Source organism: Odocoileus virginianus, chromosome 18, assembly GCF_023699985.2.
Source record: "Odocoileus virginianus isolate 20LAN1187 ecotype Illinois chromosome 18, Ovbor_1.2, whole genome shotgun sequence".
Classification (NCBI taxonomy): Eukaryota; Metazoa; Chordata; class Mammalia; order Artiodactyla; family Cervidae; genus Odocoileus; species Odocoileus virginianus.
Window position 1 is genome coordinate 20,955,894 of NC_069691.1, and position 17,829 is coordinate 20,973,722.

The 17,829-nt window shown below is 40.9% G+C and overlaps 1 protein-coding gene across 6 annotated transcripts in view; it reads right to left on the reverse strand.

The window, feature by feature from the left end:
- GLIS3 (GLIS family zinc finger 3) overlaps nucleotides 1-17,829 on the reverse strand; it is a 540,750-nt gene that overhangs the window by 39,582 nt on the left and 483,339 nt on the right. For all 6 annotated transcript variants that reach the window (XM_070480424.1, XM_070480426.1, XM_070480425.1 and 3 more), the window contains one exon: nucleotides 15,464-15,632. In XM_070480424.1, the coding sequence (XP_070336525.1) occupies nucleotides 15,464-15,632 (169 nt within the window). The remainder of the gene's footprint in view (nucleotides 1-15,463; nucleotides 15,633-17,829) is intronic.

Here is a 17,829-nt window from a genome sequence, read left to right on the forward strand (position 1 = left end):
TGGGGGAGGAAAAAAAAAAAAAACCCTAGAAAGGTTTCTGCAAATATTTATCTATACACACCTTGGAAATTGTCTGATTATTTGGGGATATGTACTCGGTTATGCTCCTTCCCTTCTGCGGCCTGCTCCCCCTCTCTGTTCACACTGAGCTTCCCCACTTTGCAGTAAGGTGAGCCAGAAGCAAAGTGCTCTTCTGTACACACAGTACTCAATCTTAGATTGTTTCATAGAACAACAGTCCCCAACTGAAACATACAGAACTAGTGAAATTCATGTGCAAAGAAATTGCAAATGGCAGAAAAAGCAGATGGATGTCATAGAAGACAGATGGACGAGAAGTCAGATCCCCTGGGCTTGGAGTGTGGCTCTACCCCTTACTATAATAGCTAGCTACTCTTGAATAAATTCCCTGACTTCTCTCAGTCTCAATTTCAAGTGCAAAATACTCTCAACTCTTACTGGGGGGGGGGGGGGGGGGTCATAAAATCTGAGGTAACATATTCATTTATTCATTCATGAGGTATTGATTGAGCACCAACCAAGCTCCTCGGGTGCATTGAGTGAGTGAACTTCATACAGTTGTGTCCGACTCTTTGCGACCCCATGTACCATACAGTCCATAGAATTCCCTAGGTCAGAATACTGGAGTGGGTAGCCTTTCTCTTCTCCAGGGATCTTCCCAACCCAGGGATTGAACCCAAGTCTCCCACAGTGCAGGTGGATTCTTCACCAGCTGAGCCACAAGGGAAGTGCAAGAATACTGGAGTGGGTAGCCTATCCCTTCTCCAGCGGATCTTCCCAACCCAGGAATCGAACTGGGGTCTCCTGCATTGCAGGAGAATTCCTTGCCAACTGAGCTACCAGGGAAGGTGCACTAGAGATACAGTAACACATGACCCTGAGTTTATGGAACCTCTACTGTGGGGAGAGGAGGCAGGCAATGAGCAAGTTTAAATCCACAAACTGTATTGAGCTAGAAGAAAGGAGTACTACAGAGAAAAACAAAGAATGGAAGGTAAAGGGTGGGAAGGTAACTATGAACAATTTTATATTAGGTATCAAAGTCCTTTAAACAATGAATGTTTGACATGGTTTGGATGATCAATACAGGTTTATGGAATGACTGCTCTGAACAGAGGCTACATGCAAGGTATCTCTGATTTAAAATATACCCAATGCTTAAGAGCTGTCTAACACAATAGCACTATGTTAGAATATCTATTAAGCTCAAACAAAACAAAACAAAACAACTTAGGACTCTTTTCTCCTTTGACTATTTCAATATGGAAAGAGGTTCAAAGGAAGTGAGGCATTTACTTATCTGGTTAATTTTCTAGTCCTAGGAGCACTTAGTTGTTGTTTTCTGGCTTTTCCAACAAGTTATCCTGAGCTCACAAATCCATACAACCATAGAATATTTGAGGTGAAGGACACTGGTGCACCATTGTATCTGGCCCAGAGACATGAAATGGTTTGCCAAAGTCATGCAGTTACTTCTCCAGATACCACTTTATCCCAATAAGGTAAGACATTTTCTAACGGAGATGCAAAGCAAGGCAGAGAGACGAGTTGAGGGAGCATGGAACAGGACTCCTGTGGGCCTCTGAGGTTTTCCTCCTCACCATCAGGTGATGGGGATGGGCGGGGGGTGGGCATCAGCAAGCTACTGCCTTTAATAAATCTGACTGTGTGTTTCCCAGTTTGCTTTGGTGAAGTCGCTCAGTTCTAAAATGGGGTTCTTGGTGCCCAAGCCAGGCTTATACCTTTAGTCTTTCCAACTGGATAGCTTCTTTCAGTTACACTCTCCCTTATGTATAAATCCAAAATATTTCTATGTGTCAATTAACAATTGTGTTTCTTCAAACAAATTGTATTAGTAGGCTGTGTTGCAAACCAAGCACATGTCACAAATACGCCTCACTTTTCTTCATTTGTATTGTATATGCAAGCAGTGCTGGCAAGTGATGTGGGACTGTGTGTTTTAGCACTGCTTTGGGGGTTAACACTTTGAAAAGAGGTGTTTACATGATCAACTAGATTAATATGTGCTTGGATAGTTCGCCCCCTCTCCACCTTCTTTCTTCTATGAGGGTTATAGACCTCCCAAAGAAGGAAGAATGCATCAGAACAGCTAGTTTCATTGTATTCACATGAAAAATATTATTGATTTGCTGCCAGGGAGTAGAAATAATGAATAGAAACTGGTCTATGGTAGATTTGGGGGAGGTATTCTTTATTCCCCCAAAGAATTGTGGGGTATCATCTGTAGTGGTTTTAAAATTCATCTGTGAAAACTAATCAATGAAAAATGGCTTTAGCAGTTGGCTGACTGCAGAAGGGGAAAAAAGGAATCCTTTTCAAAACCTAAAAAGAAAAGCACAGTTTTAAGGATTTCACATCTGATTTAACATCTAAACCCCCTCCCCCCAATGATAATACCCCACTTTGTATAGCCAGACAGCACTCCATTTTAGTAGACTTTAGTGGTCTTTATAACAATTTATGAATCACTTCATGAATTCCTGGCTGACTCATCTGGGTGACTATAGTATCTACTTATACTTCCCTTCTGTCTCACAAAAGAGACACTTGGACACAGTTCAATCCAGATTTGTCCTCGAATGAATCACAGCACGTTACTGGGGGAACTGCAAATTGAATTCTGCTTCTGAGACAATCAAGACTAGCTTTCAGAAATGAAGAAACGGCCTTGGGGAAGTGTGGGTAATTGCAACACTGTCCATCTGGGCAGGACCGAAGCAGGCCAAGAGCTGTATGTTCATCTGAGGACTCAGTTCCAAACTACTCAAAGAGCTGAATCCATCCCCTGGAAGGGCTTAGTGTTTTTCTGCTTACAAGAGTCTGGGTCAATATTAACCGCAAATAATTTATCAAGTTGGATGAGTTTAAGGCTAAAAAATAACTGCCTGAGTCTCCACAAAGCATGACAAAATGAGGGCTGTGAAGTTGGTTGTAGGTGAAATGATCATCAAGGCTTTTTAAAGCCACACATATATTATAATGAGGGAAACAGAAAGGATGGAGTGTTCTGCAGGAATGCTTCTCCATTTGGGTTTATGGAGTAAGTTATAAGTCAAGAAAACAAAGTATTCAATGCCCAATACTCTTCTCTAAGAGTATTTTTTCTGTGCACAGTGCAACAGGGTCTATGGCATCACACTATTACTCCCCAGTGAAAATGCAAAGTGAGGGGGAATGGACATCCAGGCTATGTACAGAAACAAATTATGCAGGACGCATTTAACCAAGAGCCAGGCTTTTTGGAATATCTTGACTGCAGAATTGGCTGTGACTTGGTTGTTTGTCTTATTTCAGAATCTGATGTGAAGGGGAAAAAGGAAAGAAAAGTATAATTCTGCCAAATCCTCTTTACAAAAAGGTGCCAACCAGAAGAACATTTATCCAGAGTGGTCTTAGACATTTCATGTCAAAAATACTGCTGTGGAAAAAAGTTCTGTAGTGATGTCATCCCTTGGGCAGCTCTGAGGAGGTCAAAACAACGGGATTAACTCATGGTCCTGTGGCTAAGGGAAGGCTTTCTCTTGTTCAGCAGTGTTAGGCACAGAGTTCAGTCTGCCTTGCAACAGAATGCACCGGAGGAGAGAAAAACATTCAGAAGAGACAGGAATGAGAATGCCGATGAGAAATGAGCAGAAAAGTGTGATTTTTGTTCAAACAGGAGAAAGCAAGGTATAGGTAGATTAAAAAATGGCTTCTTCCAGGCCTTTCTCACGGTCTAAAACTGCAAACACAAGCCTCTTGACGACATCAGGACTTTTAGAACTGACATCCAATGCAGTACTCTTGCCAAGTACAGCTGGGTGCCTTTGAAAGCCACTGCTAAATGAGACCTCAGAAGTCAATATAATCCATAAATTTGAAAAGAAACTAGGTGGGTGGTGGTTTGGTCAGTAATAACATGTGCTGTTTATATGCATTTTTTCCCTTCATCTGAAGAATGTCAGGTTACTAATGTAGTAACCACAAATGAATTTTTAATACCTTCTCCTGAAGATGAGACTCAATAATTGGCTATAGAAATGAATTAAAAGAAACATTGTATATATAAAAATTCACAGAGAAAGGTTCAGTTCAGCTCAGTTCAGTCGCTCAGTCATGTCTGACTCTACAACCCCATGAATCGCAGCACGCCAGGCCTCCCTGTCCATCACCAACTCCTGGAGTTCACCCAAACTCATGTCCATTGAGTCAGTGATGCCATCCAACCATCTCATCCTCTGTCGTCCCCTTCTCCTCCTGCCCTCAATCTTTCCCAGCATCAGGGTCTTTTCAAATGAGTCAACTCTTCACATCAGGTGGCCAAAGTATTGGAGTTTCAGCTTCAGCAACAAATCCTTCCAATGAACACCCAGGACTGATCTCCTTTAGGATGGACTGGTTGGATCTCCTTGCAATCCAAGGGACTCTCAAGAGTCTTCTCCAACACCACAGTTCAAAAGCATCAATTCTTTGGCGCTCGGCTTTCTTCACAGTCCAACTCTCACATCCATACATGACCACTGGAGAAACCATAGCCTTGACTAGATGGACCTTTGTTAACAAAGTAATGTCTCTGCTTTTTAATATGCTGTCTAGGTTGGTCATAACTTTCCTTCCAAGGAGTAAGTGTCTTTTAATTTCATGGCTGCAATCACCATCTGCAGTGATTTTGGAGCCCAGAAAAATAAAGTCAGTCATTGTTTCCCCATCTATTTGCCATGAAGTAATGGTACCGGATGCCATGATCTTATTTTTCTGAATATTGAGCTTTAAGCCAACCTTTTCACTCTCCTCAAGACACTCTTTAGTCCTTCTTCACTTTCTGCCATAAGGGTGGTGTCATCTGCATATCTGAGGTTATTGATTTGTCTCCCTGAAATCTTGATTCCAGCTTGTGCTTCTTCCAGACCAGTGTTTTTCATGATGTACTCTGCATATAAGTTAAATAAGCAGGGTGACAATATACAGCCTTGACGTACTCCTTTTCCTATTTGGAACCAGTCTGTTGTTCCATGTCCAGTTCTTACTGTTGCTTCCTGACCTGCATACAGGTTTCTCAAGAGGCAGGTCAGGTGGTCTGGTATTCCCATCTCTTTCAGAATTTTCCACAGTTTATTGTGATCCACACAGTCAAAGTCTTTGGCATAGTCAATAAAGTAGAAATAGATGTTTTTCTGGAACTCTCTTGCTTTTTCGATGATTCAGCGGATGTTGGCAATTTGATCTCTAGAGAAAGGTTAAGGCTTCCCATATGGTGCTAGTGGTAAAGAACCCACCTGCCAATGCAGATGTAAGAGATGTGAGTTCAATCCCTGGGTCAGGAAGGTTCCCTGGAGGAGCGCATGTGAATCCACTCCAGCATTCTTGCCTAGAGAATCCCATGGACAGAGGAGACTGGCAGGCTATGGTCCATAGGGTCACAAAAAGTTGGACACTACTGAAGCACCTTAGCATGTGCAGAGACAGGTTCTTGGTTCTTATATATGGAAAGAGCATTAAATTCTGAAAATGCTATTATTTTGCATTTCCAGCACCTTATCCAGTACTATGCAAAGATAATAAATGCTGGCTGTTGCTGTTGAAGAAATTGTTGAGACTATCGGTTCCATAGACACGGTTCCCAACTTAGTGTTAATTCTTGTGTCCAGGTAGATACCTTTGTCAAACTGGTGTGAATGGCCAGCTGAGTATTCGTTCAGAAACCAGTTTCTGTTTCTGAGGGGAGAATATCTTATTCAAGAGAACAGTTTCAGCCATTTACGTTGAGGAAGACGATTAAAACAGAGAAAAGTTTTTCTCCTTGCAACCAAACAGAAAAGCAACTAAAGACTATTTCTCAGAAAAAGGAGGCTAACCCAAAGACTAACCCAAAGAACTTTGTCTGTTGGTTTCTCTTCACCTCAATAAGACTCCTCACCACTAATGAACAAACACTCCTTCACCTACAAAAACATACACAGTTTCTCAGCAGCCAATTTCTCCAACTGTCTCCACCTGAGAGGGGAAAGATGATGTTGATTTCTAGATCACACTGTTAAAATATTAAGCAGAGGATTTCCTTTCCAGTCTTTTCTATATCAGAGATGAGGTACTTTGTAACGTGGATATCTTGACTCGGGCTAGAATGGTTTGTGGGCTTTCACTTTAGGAATTCTGGCTCTATATAACTTGCTCTTTCAGAGAAAGTATATGAAAAAACACATTGCATACATCTGAATACTCCAATGGCTTAGTGAACTACATGTTGCTTCATGCTAAGGCGCTCAAGTAGAGATTTCAAGAAAAAGAATTCTATTTTACCTCAAGCCTTCCTTGTTACTGTCATGACTCACTTTCTGACTGAAAACCCAAGGGGACTAAAAAAATACCATCTCAGGCTTCACATGAAGTGGATCTGTTTGGAATGCGGGAACAAAACAAAGATGGCTGATTTGGCATTCAGAGGTGAAAAAACTCCACTGGCACTTAAAAATTATAATTCCTTTTATAGACTTTCTAATAGATAGTCTGTGATGTGTGTTTATAATTAATTTGAAAACAAGGAAATAGAGCATTTCAAAATTTAAAATCCATGGAAAACAGTCTGATGTGAATGAATATTTGAACCACAAATCAAGCTATTTGCTTGGTGGAGTAACACACAAAAGCTCACATCAGCATCTCCTGCTTTGCCATGAAGTCACACAGAGAAGAATGTGGAGATGGGAAAGCATCAGTCATCTGTTCAGGATTACTGCTGCCCTTCACACTAGAAAAAGGAGCTTGGACTTTATTCCAAGAATGGTGGGAACACAGATGTCAGTAGGAAACCCTCAGTGATTCAATTTACCCTTTAAGGGAAGCGCTTGTTGTGGTGTGGAGCCGAGACCATGTGTGTGTGTTGGGTGAAGGTAGAAGCTTGTGGGTAGGCAAGACGGGATGTTGGAAAACCAGTTAGGGGGCTGTTTTTCTTGAGATAGAAGGGGATAGCGGTGAAGTAGGTTTGGAGGAGTAGAGGTGATTAGGCTTAAAATGTATTTGAAGGTAGAGCTAAATTAGGCTCATAAAAGCTTGGCAGACAACGCAGACGTTTAAATTAGAGATAGATTAGAGAGGACTAGGGAAGCTAGCTCAGCAATGCCTTTGTTGACTTACTTTTCTTCCAAAAGAACCATTCAGAATCATTGGGTAGGTAAGAAGAAAGTAACAAATATCACCAATTTCCTGGTATGGGTGACTTACTGGGAATAAATCTCGGTGGCATATTTATAAGAAGCTATTATTAATAGTAAAGTGTATATCACTGTGAGAAGAAAGCTCATTCCAAAGGCCGATAACCCAATTGATATTTTCCATAGGGGATGAAGCATGGCTGTGGTCATGATCAATATTTAAGAAGTTTTAAGACTGGTGGGCTGTTCTGCCCTGGAATAAACATCAAGAAGTACCAGAAGTTTCCCACAGATTTAAGGAAAACAAAACAGAAAAAAGGATCTCAAGCCTTTCCAGTCTAAGATCCAATGCTGTAATATCCACTATCTAGGAGATAGAATAGGATATTGGAATTTTTTTTCCTCTTTGTGCCTACAGCATCAACATCAGAACAACTTTCATTACATTCAATTCTCAAGTAAACATGTGGGGTGGGTGGACTTTGGACCTCACCTCTCTTAATCTTGAATATCTGTGTAAGTCACTTTTCTAGAAAGAAATTGACCCCTTAATGGGAAGCGAAATGTGGATAACTGTCTTCTGAACAGAAAGGGTTGAAACCCAAAGAATGATGCTCGTGACCTGGAAATTAGGTGAGCATCCTATCAAATCATTCATACACTCTTAATAACTTCATCTTTCGTTGGGCCCAGAATATGTTCTGAACTCTTGCTTGATGGATAATAGGATATGGAGGCCTTTGAAATGTATACCAGAGTCACCAGGGTACCTGTCTTAGCCAAATACACAAAGCCTGTTCTCTAGATAAAGCCCAAACTCCTGATAGCAGTTCATGAGACTCTTCCAACATTTATTTATGAAGCTCCACTCTTGCCTGCTCTCGCTCCTCTTAGTTTATAAAATATATATATATATATATATATATATATATATATATATGTCAGGCAATATCATACATCATATATATACATATATGGTCCTGTAGACCTTCAGATTTCAAGGAGACATTTCTTCTTCTATTTCTGCCTCCCCAATTTTGGTTAGGTGCCTCTACCATCTCCTGTAGCAACCCTTCCTAACATCCTAAATTATGACCACCAATTAACCTGGTTAGCTCTCACAGGACTGGGTGCTTAAAGAATGCAGGACTCCCATCAGTCTCCTTCATCACATATCCTCAGTGTCTAGTATATTGCACTGGTGCCCAAACACCAGCTGACTGACTCAATAAATGAATGAACCCCAATGCTAGGGTTGATTTTGATAAACTAATATTTTATATGATGCTTATAATTTAGCCATTATTGCACACATAATAGAAGATTAAAATGAGAGAGAAAAGATTAAGTGTAGAGAGAGAATGTGTGTATATGTCTATGGAAAAGGTGAGTGGGTGAAGATATCCATGTTCCTGTTTACTCAGAAAGTTCTGGGAAGGGCAATACAGCAAAGTAGGCCTAGTTTGAGCTATTTAGATGTTACAAATGTAAATATGTGAGAAAAGTTAGTATTGAGCATCTAGTATTAAAGAGCACAGGAAAGCAAATGGAACCTTAGCAAAGGCAAGAGACTCCCAGCAATGTGTGTATGCATGAACATTTGTATTAGAACAACTATGAGTGCCTGATGAACTATGGACAGAGGTTCGTGACACTGTACAGGAGACAGGAATCAAGACCATCCCCATGGAAAAGAAATGCAAAAAAGGCAAAATGACTGTCTGAGGAGGCCTTACAAATAGCTGTGAAAAGAAGAGAAGTAAAAAGCAAAGGAGAAAAGGAAAGATATACCCATTTGAATGCAGAGTTCCAAAGAATAGCAAGGAAAGACCAAAAAAAAAAAAAAAAAGGCTTCCTCAGTAATCAATGCAAAGAAATAGAGGAAAACAACAGAATGGGAAAGACTAGAGATCTCTTCAAGAAAATTAGAGATACCAAGAAAACATTTCATGCAAAGATGGGCTCAATAAAGGACAGAAACGGTAGGGACCTAACACAAGCAGAAGATATTAAGAAGAGGTGGCAAGAATACACAGAAGAACTGTACAAAAAAGATCTTCATGACCCAGATAATCATGATGGTGTGATCACTCACCTAGAGTCAGACATCCTGGAATGCGAAGTCAAGTGGGCCTTAGAAAGCATCACTATGAACAAAGCTAGTGGAGGTGGTGGAATTTCAGTTGAGCTATTTCAAATCCTGAAAGATGATGCTGTGAAAGTGCTGCACTCAATATGCCAGCAAATTTGGAAAACTCAGCAGTGGCCACAGGACTGGAAAAGGTCAGTTTTCATTCCAATCCCAAAGAAATACAATGCCAAAGAATGCTCAAACTACCACACAATTGCACTCATCTTACACGCTAGTAAAGTAACACTCAAAATTCTCCAACCCAGGCTTCAGCAATACGTGAACCATGAACTTCCAGATGTTCAAGCTGGTTTTAGAAAAGGCAGATGAACCAGAGATCAAATTGCCAACATTCACTGGATCATCGAAAAAGCAACAGATTTCCAGAAAAACAACTATTTCTGCTTTATTGACTATGCCAAAGACTTTGACTGTGTGGATCACAAAAAACTGTGGAAAATTCTGCACGAGATGGGAATACCAGACCACCTGACCTGCCTCTTGAGAAACCTGTATGCAGGTCAGGAAGCAACAGTTAGAACTGGACATGGAACAACAGACTGGTTCGAAATAGGAAAAGGAGTACGTCAAGGCTGTATATTGTTACCCTGCTTATTTAACTCACATATAGAGTACATCATGAGAAACACTGGGCTGGAAGAAGCACAAACTGGAATCAAATTTGCAGGGAGAAACACCAATAACCTCAGATATGCAGATGACTCTTATGGCCGAGAGTAAAGAGGAACTAAAAAGTCTCTCGAAAGTGAAAGAGGAGAGTGAAAAAGTTAGCTTAAAGCTCAACATTCAGAAAACTAAGATCATGGCATTTGGTCCCATCACTTGATGGGAAATAGATTTGGAAACAGTGGGAACAGTGTCAGCCTATTTTTTTGGGCTTCAAAATCACTGCAGATGGTGACTGCAGCCATGAAATTAAAAGAAGCTTACTCCTTGGAAGGAAAGTCATGACCAACCTAGATAGCATATTAAAAAAGCAGAGACATTACTTTGCCAACAAAGATCCATCTAGTCAAAGCTATGGTTTTTCCAGTAGTCATGTATGGATGTGAGAGTTGGACTGTGAAGAAAGCTGAGCGCCGAAGAATTGATGCTTTTGAACTGTGGTGTTGGAGAAGACTCTTGAGAGTCCCTTGGACTGCAAGGAGATCCAACCAGTCCATCCTAAAGGAGATCAGTCCTGGGTGTTCATTGGAAGGACTGATGCTGAAGCTGAAACTCCAACACTTTGGCCACTCATACAAAGAGTTGACTCATTTGAAAAGACCCTGATGCTAGAAAAGATTGAAGGCAGGAGGAGAAGGGGACGACAGAGGATGAGATGGCTGGATGGCATCACCGACTCAATGGACATAAGTTTGGGTAAACTCTGGGAATTGGTGATGGACAGGGAGGCCTGGCGTGCTGTGATTCATGGGGTCACAAAGAGTCGGACACGACCGAGCCACTGAAATGAACTGTACTCTATAGAAGTATGCAGGTTAGACATGATATAGGACCTTTGAGAACTGAGGTCACCACCCTTCGGACCAATGAATCAAAGGGAGTAATCCTTTCTAGAAACTCCTCCAGGATAGAAACAGCATTTGGTAATGAACCCCCTTTCCGAGGCATTCCCCTCACTGATCCTTTTTGCTTGTTAAACCCTCCTAGGATCTACCACTGTAAAGAGAAGCATAGGAAACCTGGAGGTTACAAGGAAACTTTAGGTTCCTGCCCTCAGAGAACTAATAATCTAGTTAGCAAATAGACATCTGGGAAATGGAAAACAAACAAGTTGGATAATAAGGACCCAGTGATTTAACTGGGGAGCTGCAAGAGGCAAATTGAGTATTAAGCCAAGCCCAAGGCTGATAACATTTAGTCAAGGATGATAAGATATTGAGAGAATATCCTTTCTGTCTCTTTAGACATAGAAAGATCCTGAATTAAGATGAAGAAACAACCAAACTAAGTCAATGAGCAGGTTGATTTGACAAGAGCAAAAGAACTTTACATAGTTGCAAAGATATTACATAGAAAACAATGTTTATTTTTAACCCATTGGCATCCAGGAAAGACACAAAACGTTCCCAAAGGTGAATTAGAAAATGCTGTCTATGAAGATCAGCCCTGGTTACTCAAAGACACAGAAAGACTGCACATACATCAAAGTACCTAGAACTCTAGCAATATTACATCTGATATGAATAGAAAATAGTAACTCTTCCCAATACTTCATATAGACTCAAGAACTGACATTTCTTAATTGGTTAAGGTATTTAGACTATGTTCTTAAAAACAACTGTCCCTAACATTCTTTGATGCTGAGTCCTATACTAGAATGTGTTCTCTTCGGGGGAGAGCACATCCTTTCCTTTTTTCAGTCTTCTCTGGCTCAGAGGTGGGGCTCATAGGAAGCCCTTTACATGTCACTCCACTCTGGCAAATCCACAAGTCCCCTACGTCTGTCACTTATACTACAAAGCACACCATATTTGTGGCCTTCTTTGGAATGAAGAGAGGCATGCTTTTGGACAAGATCAGTGACACAAGTCTAGCTGACTTATTCTTGGGACTGGGAGATTTCTCCATCTCAAAAAAAAAAAAAAGATTTCCATCAATGTTTATTTTCTCTAGTCTAACAGACATACTTTGAAACTCAGTAAATTAACATTTCCGAAGACCCTGGGTTCCTCTTATGGGAAGCCACCGTCATAAAGCGCCACTGGCTCAGTCAACATGACATAGTAAAACACTACTTCCCATAATAATTTTAAGTCAACATTAGGTGATGTGGTGTGATTTGGCTTAAATCACTGAAATGATGTATCATTCAGATAATATTTCAAAATAAAAATGGAACCTTGTCAAATTGAGAGGACTTGCATCTCCTTTATTTTACGATGGGAAGGATCAAAGAACCTCAAGCTAACTGGGTCGATGCACTGGACATTTCCTGGCTTATGACAGTGACTCAGCCCATTTTATTAACAAGTTAAAGTTAAATAAATGATGAATCAATGCCCGCAAAGCAGGGGGAAAAATGCCAGTTTCCCACTAGAATTCGCAAAGTGTGATAAACTTATTTCCGTTAGGAAAACTGCTGAAGTTTTTACTGGGGGATTTCCCAGGCAAACAGAGGCAAAGATATATAAACCCAAAGCGGAAGGTAAGCACATTTCCTCTTAGTGTTTTTATGCTGAACACTAATGCAAACACAGTGAATAATTCAGGGCTGTTTCAAGTCATCCTCATCTTCAAACCTGATTGGAAGAGATAACCTTCCATGCCCTTGCTCCTTCTAGTTGGGCTGGCAGAGGAATGGGGCACACATCCTGTGGGGAGAGCAGAGCAGCAAGGCAAAGCCACAAAAGTGAAAATGTCCACTTCACTCACCCAGCCATACAAAGTACGCCACCCTCCCCTGCCTCTCCATTTACTCCTCCCCGGTTTTTTATATTACCAGTCACTGCAATCATTTGACAACATCCCCTGGCTTCCAAACCTGAACCTTCCAGCTATGTGAAGGTTGACTATCTTCACGCCATGTAACAATCTAGGCGCTTTACCTGCTCTGGTTCATCTAATCCTAATTCCCTGTGAGCTGCGCACTAAGGCTCATCAGAGCTAAGAACACCCCATCACCTATGCGTTACTCTTGCTGAATATGAACAAATCTGTTTAGGAGGAAAAAATCAAATAAGTTCAAATTGCAGAACATTCTGCAAAATAAATATCCTGAGTTCTTCAAAAACTCTTGGTGTCATGAAAAAAAAAATAATAATGATGATGAAGATGATAATTTTTTAAAAAGCTAGGAAAATTCATTAGAATAAAGAAGACAGATAAGAAATGAAAAATATGATCCTTATTAGGTCCTGGATCATTAAAAAAAACCTCTATCTATAAAGAACTTTATTCACACATATGAGGAAATTTGAATATTGATTGCATAGTAGATAATAACACTTAATCAATGTTAAATTTCCTGAGTGTGAGAATTACATTGTGATTATATAGGAGAAATGTACTTCTGAGGAGATCTTTCCTAAGGTAATTAGGGTTAATGCTCATTGATATTCCCAACAATCTCTCAGATTGGTTTAGAAACAACAGGCAAGCAAACAAAGAAATCAAGGATCTCTCAAGTCAGAAAGAGAAAGAGAAGGTGGCAAAATGCTAACAACTGGTGAGTATATGAGTGTTCATTGTGCCATTCTTACAGTTTTTAAATATGTTACCAACATACAAAAGATGAAATTTAAAAAAAAATTATAAAATAAAAAATGAAATGTAAAAGACAAAACTGAAACCAGCTAAGCAGCAGGAGCATCTAAGGAACACATTCAAACAATCAGCAGCTGTGGGAGCCGGGACTTAATCTGGTGTTTGGGTGGCTGTTGTCTTTTACTCAATTAAAAGATTTAATGGCTACAATCTTTTTCCACATTTATTCTTTCAAAGGCTGTGTACAAAAAAGAAAACACACAGATTACTTTCTTATATACTTGTAAAGAGTCTACAAGTACCAATAAGAAGATGAGGCAAAGAGGAAGAGGCCCCTATGGATGGTTTCTTAACTTCACTACCTTGTAGGGTGTGGTTCTCGGCCAGGCAGAAAGAAATGGGATGATGAAAAGCCTATGAATAATATCACTTAAAACCCAACTGGAAGCTAAATAATATCCTAGAATGAACAAGCTCAACTGAATTTACGGAAATATATCCGATCACTGGCAAGTCTGTGAACTTAATAGATGATTATCATTTGTACTGGTTTGCTGACAGGATTTGTGGGAGAAGGTTCATCATTTGTTTACACTCAGCCATGAACACAGAAGTGTTTAAGATAAGGCTAACATATTCTGATCCATGTTTTAATTGCCTATCAGATACATCCACATGGATGTTTCACAGCCACCTAAAACTCAAAGCCCTAAAGTCCATTAATTATCATCCCATCTTCCCCACCCTTTCCTCTCCCAACACCCTCTTTTCCTCTGTTAATGGCACCATTTTCCACCCTGATGTCTTGGGATATAACTCAAGAATGAATTCTGGTCCTTCTTCTTTACCCCACACATACACTAATAATTAGTGATTCAGTATCCTAATAGCCCTTGAATAAACTCTCCATCTTATTGCTTTACTTTAGTTCAGGTCTTTATATGGTTCACAAAGACTCCTACAATAACCTCCTCTGTATTTTCCCTGCCTCTCCCCCCTGATTCAAGCCTTAATTACTTTGCTATCTTGTCACTTGAGTTCCTTCTCTACCAAGGACTCAAAGGATGCTTCTTAAGTGAACAGATGTATTAATAAACAGTAGGCATAAATTTTTAAAATGTGGCTCAGTGGACTTAACACATTAAACAACTCCTAGACCAGGCCAACAGCAACAAAACCACAGATTGCTGGTGACATCAAAGATTCAAAACTTTATTCTTACTGCCTATTCAACCCATTATTTTGTCCACCTAATGTCTACTACTCCAGGATTGCATAGAGGTGCCCACAAGAACTTTTTCCCCTGTGGATGTTTAGGAGTAACCCCTCCATAGGTCAATTCAAGCCAGATGAGAAGTGGAGAGAACAGGAGAGGCATACTGTCATACCACAAGACAGCTGGGCAGTCCAAAGACAGGGACCTAAATGTCGAGATTTTAAAATTTCCTTTCAGAAACTCTTTACGAGGGTGGTATCAACACAAAGTATTCAGTGAACAGCCCCTTTCTGGTGGTGCATTTAAAATCCTGTGCCCTTTTATGTTGTACTCTTAAGATAACACTACTAATCTATGGTTCTGAAGGTACCATCTTACATCTGGAAAGCATTTCAACCTATAGGGACATTACCTTAAAATTGAGTCCCGGAAATAAACTAAGGAAAGACAAGAAAATTCTGATCTGTTTTCTCAGTATCAGACACTTCAGTTGATTATTACCAGTATCTTCATTTTTTTTCCCCCCATGGAAAATTAAACAGATAATGAGGTATTTGATTCACGTGCTCTGTGTATGTACTTTTAAAATGTCACCTTTGGGTAATTCAGCCCACCAATGGATTATTAATAAAATTCAGCAACTGTCAAAGCTCTTCGCGGTGGAGAGAGGTTTAGCGGCGCCACCTATTAGGAGAGAGAGACAGATGGCCTTACCTCTCAGCTCCGGCGTCCACAGCTGCGAGTGGCGGTAGCTGGGAGGAGGGGTTGTGGGGGCTCCCCTGTACAGTATGTCCCGGAGAAGGGTGAGTGACAGGATGTGGGGGTGGCACGGCCCCAGCAGCTGTTCCGCTTCGGCTTGAGTGATTGCTGGAGAAAATGGAAGCTGAAATCAAGGGAGAACAAGCATCAGACTGCGCCTCAAATGAAGTGCATGCTTTTTAAATACTGAAGGCTGACAGCAAGCATATTTTAGGGGCTTGTCTGTTTTCCTCATGGTGGTTTTCAGGGAACAGTTCTCCCCTTCCTGGATATACACAGCTTCTGTTTTCGTGGTGGAACAGGTTCCACCATGCGTCTTTACTGCTGCCTGAGGAGTTCATGTCCGCTCACTCCAGGCTGATGTACATGGTTTGTCTCAGAAGAGCTGCCCTGCCCGGCAAGGGCCCCGTCTGGACACTGTGTAATTAGTCCATCTTGTAATGTTTGTACCTGGGCGGAGGTCTCTGTATTTGCACTTTTCCTCACAGGGGATGAGAGTCAGGTAACAGAATATTCGGTCTGCTGACCCGGAAGGACACAACACAGGCTTCCCTCCTTTTCTTGGCGCAGCAGGGAGGCGCTGTGGGTCACTCCCAGCCTCCCCATCACTGCTAAATCCGTGTAATTGAGAACAGAGCTTCCCCAGATCCTAGTACCACTGTAGGACCCTATGTGCTTTTAACTTGAGAGTCTTACCAACCCTGGGCATTTCCCAATGGTGTGATGAATAAATGTACCCAGTCTTTATCAAAAATGAGTCACCTCCCAACACCACAAAATATGGAAAAGTGGCCTCTGGGATCCTTTCCTGCTGTTGTCTGTTATGACACAGAGAGTCAGTTACAGCCTCATTCTTGGGGGCAGTCTAGCCTTTGAGAACTGTACATGACCTCAAACTTAAATATGTACCCATTTAGATCAGCTAATTGGTACGGTATCAGAGAAGAAACGGGGACCTGTCACTTTCAGAGTCTATCACTACCAGAGAGGCTCTCTCCAAGTCCGGACCTACTCAGCAGATATCTCATTATGCGGCAATAATAGCAGCATCATTATGCTGACTCTTTAACTGCCTTCTCTATACAAAGCTCTGCAGAGCTTTATACCCATCTCTGCTCTCTTTGAACTTACTCTACTGATATCAAAGAATAAATGGATTTCAAAAAATTTGAAAAATCAGGTTCAGGATTCAGAAAAAGAAGCCACATAATCAAAGAGACTTGAAGGTTTAGAAGTTCAGGAGCTGTATTTTTAGACCAGCACACTTTTCTCCAACCTCTCCAGGATAGAATTAATACCCCAGATGACCCAGCCCCCAAAAGCTTAATCCAATGGAACAAAAGTTCAAGTACTTAAAGGAACATGTGAAGAAGCAGAATTATCATCTTCCCGCTCAAAAAGCTACTGACAGGAATGTGATCTGATTTGAAGGTTTTATTTTTGGCAAGTCAGCATTGTGTCAGGATGACTTCTGTCCTCAGACGCCTGCATCCTCCACTGTCTTCCAGGTCTTGAAGAGGTGGTGAGACTAGAAAATGCTTACTGGCTCAAAAGGGCAATGCAGAGCTTCTGCTGCCCGTCAGCCTCCAGAAAAGCTGCACATTTGCAAACTCGCTAGAGTCACCTATGAATCACTACCTCATTTATGCTCAGCTCGCTCAGGCAACCACATTCTGCTTGTATTCCAAATAATAATTTTACCCACGGGAGAAGGCTGTTTGGATTGACTGTGGCAATAGTTTCAATATGGGGTTTGTCAGCATGAAGCTTGGTGTTTTATATACTATTCCAAAAACTAATGGAATAATAAGAGGTCACAGAGACACTGTGAAAACACAACTAATTTTTTTTTTTGCCTTAATGTGGAAACGTGAACTCTCCTATTTATTTTGTTGTACCTGCTGAATGCACCCATCACTTAATATCCCCTGGAGGTGTTTTTGTATGTATGTGTGTTTATCACAGGGAAGTGCTGCCTTGCTGTTTACAACCCATGAGTAACAGAGAAATCTGGTATGCACACTCCACGCTCTGCTTTGTGTTTCAATAGAAAATGTGCTGCTTCCCAAAGGTCTACATCAGCGATATTAGCTTCGTTTTTGTATCAGCTGCAATGAAATAGGCTGGGAAATTTGGTATTGTGTGTAGCCTGCCACACACTGAAAGTCAGGCCTATTTAAGGTCCTCTCCTTCAGCCTATGCAATAGCCAGGCCCAGTCATCTATCAATCATGCATCCATCCACCCATCCCCCAGCCATTACGTTTTTTAATTCAATATTTATTTGGTATCTACTACATGCTAGCCACTCTATTATATGTG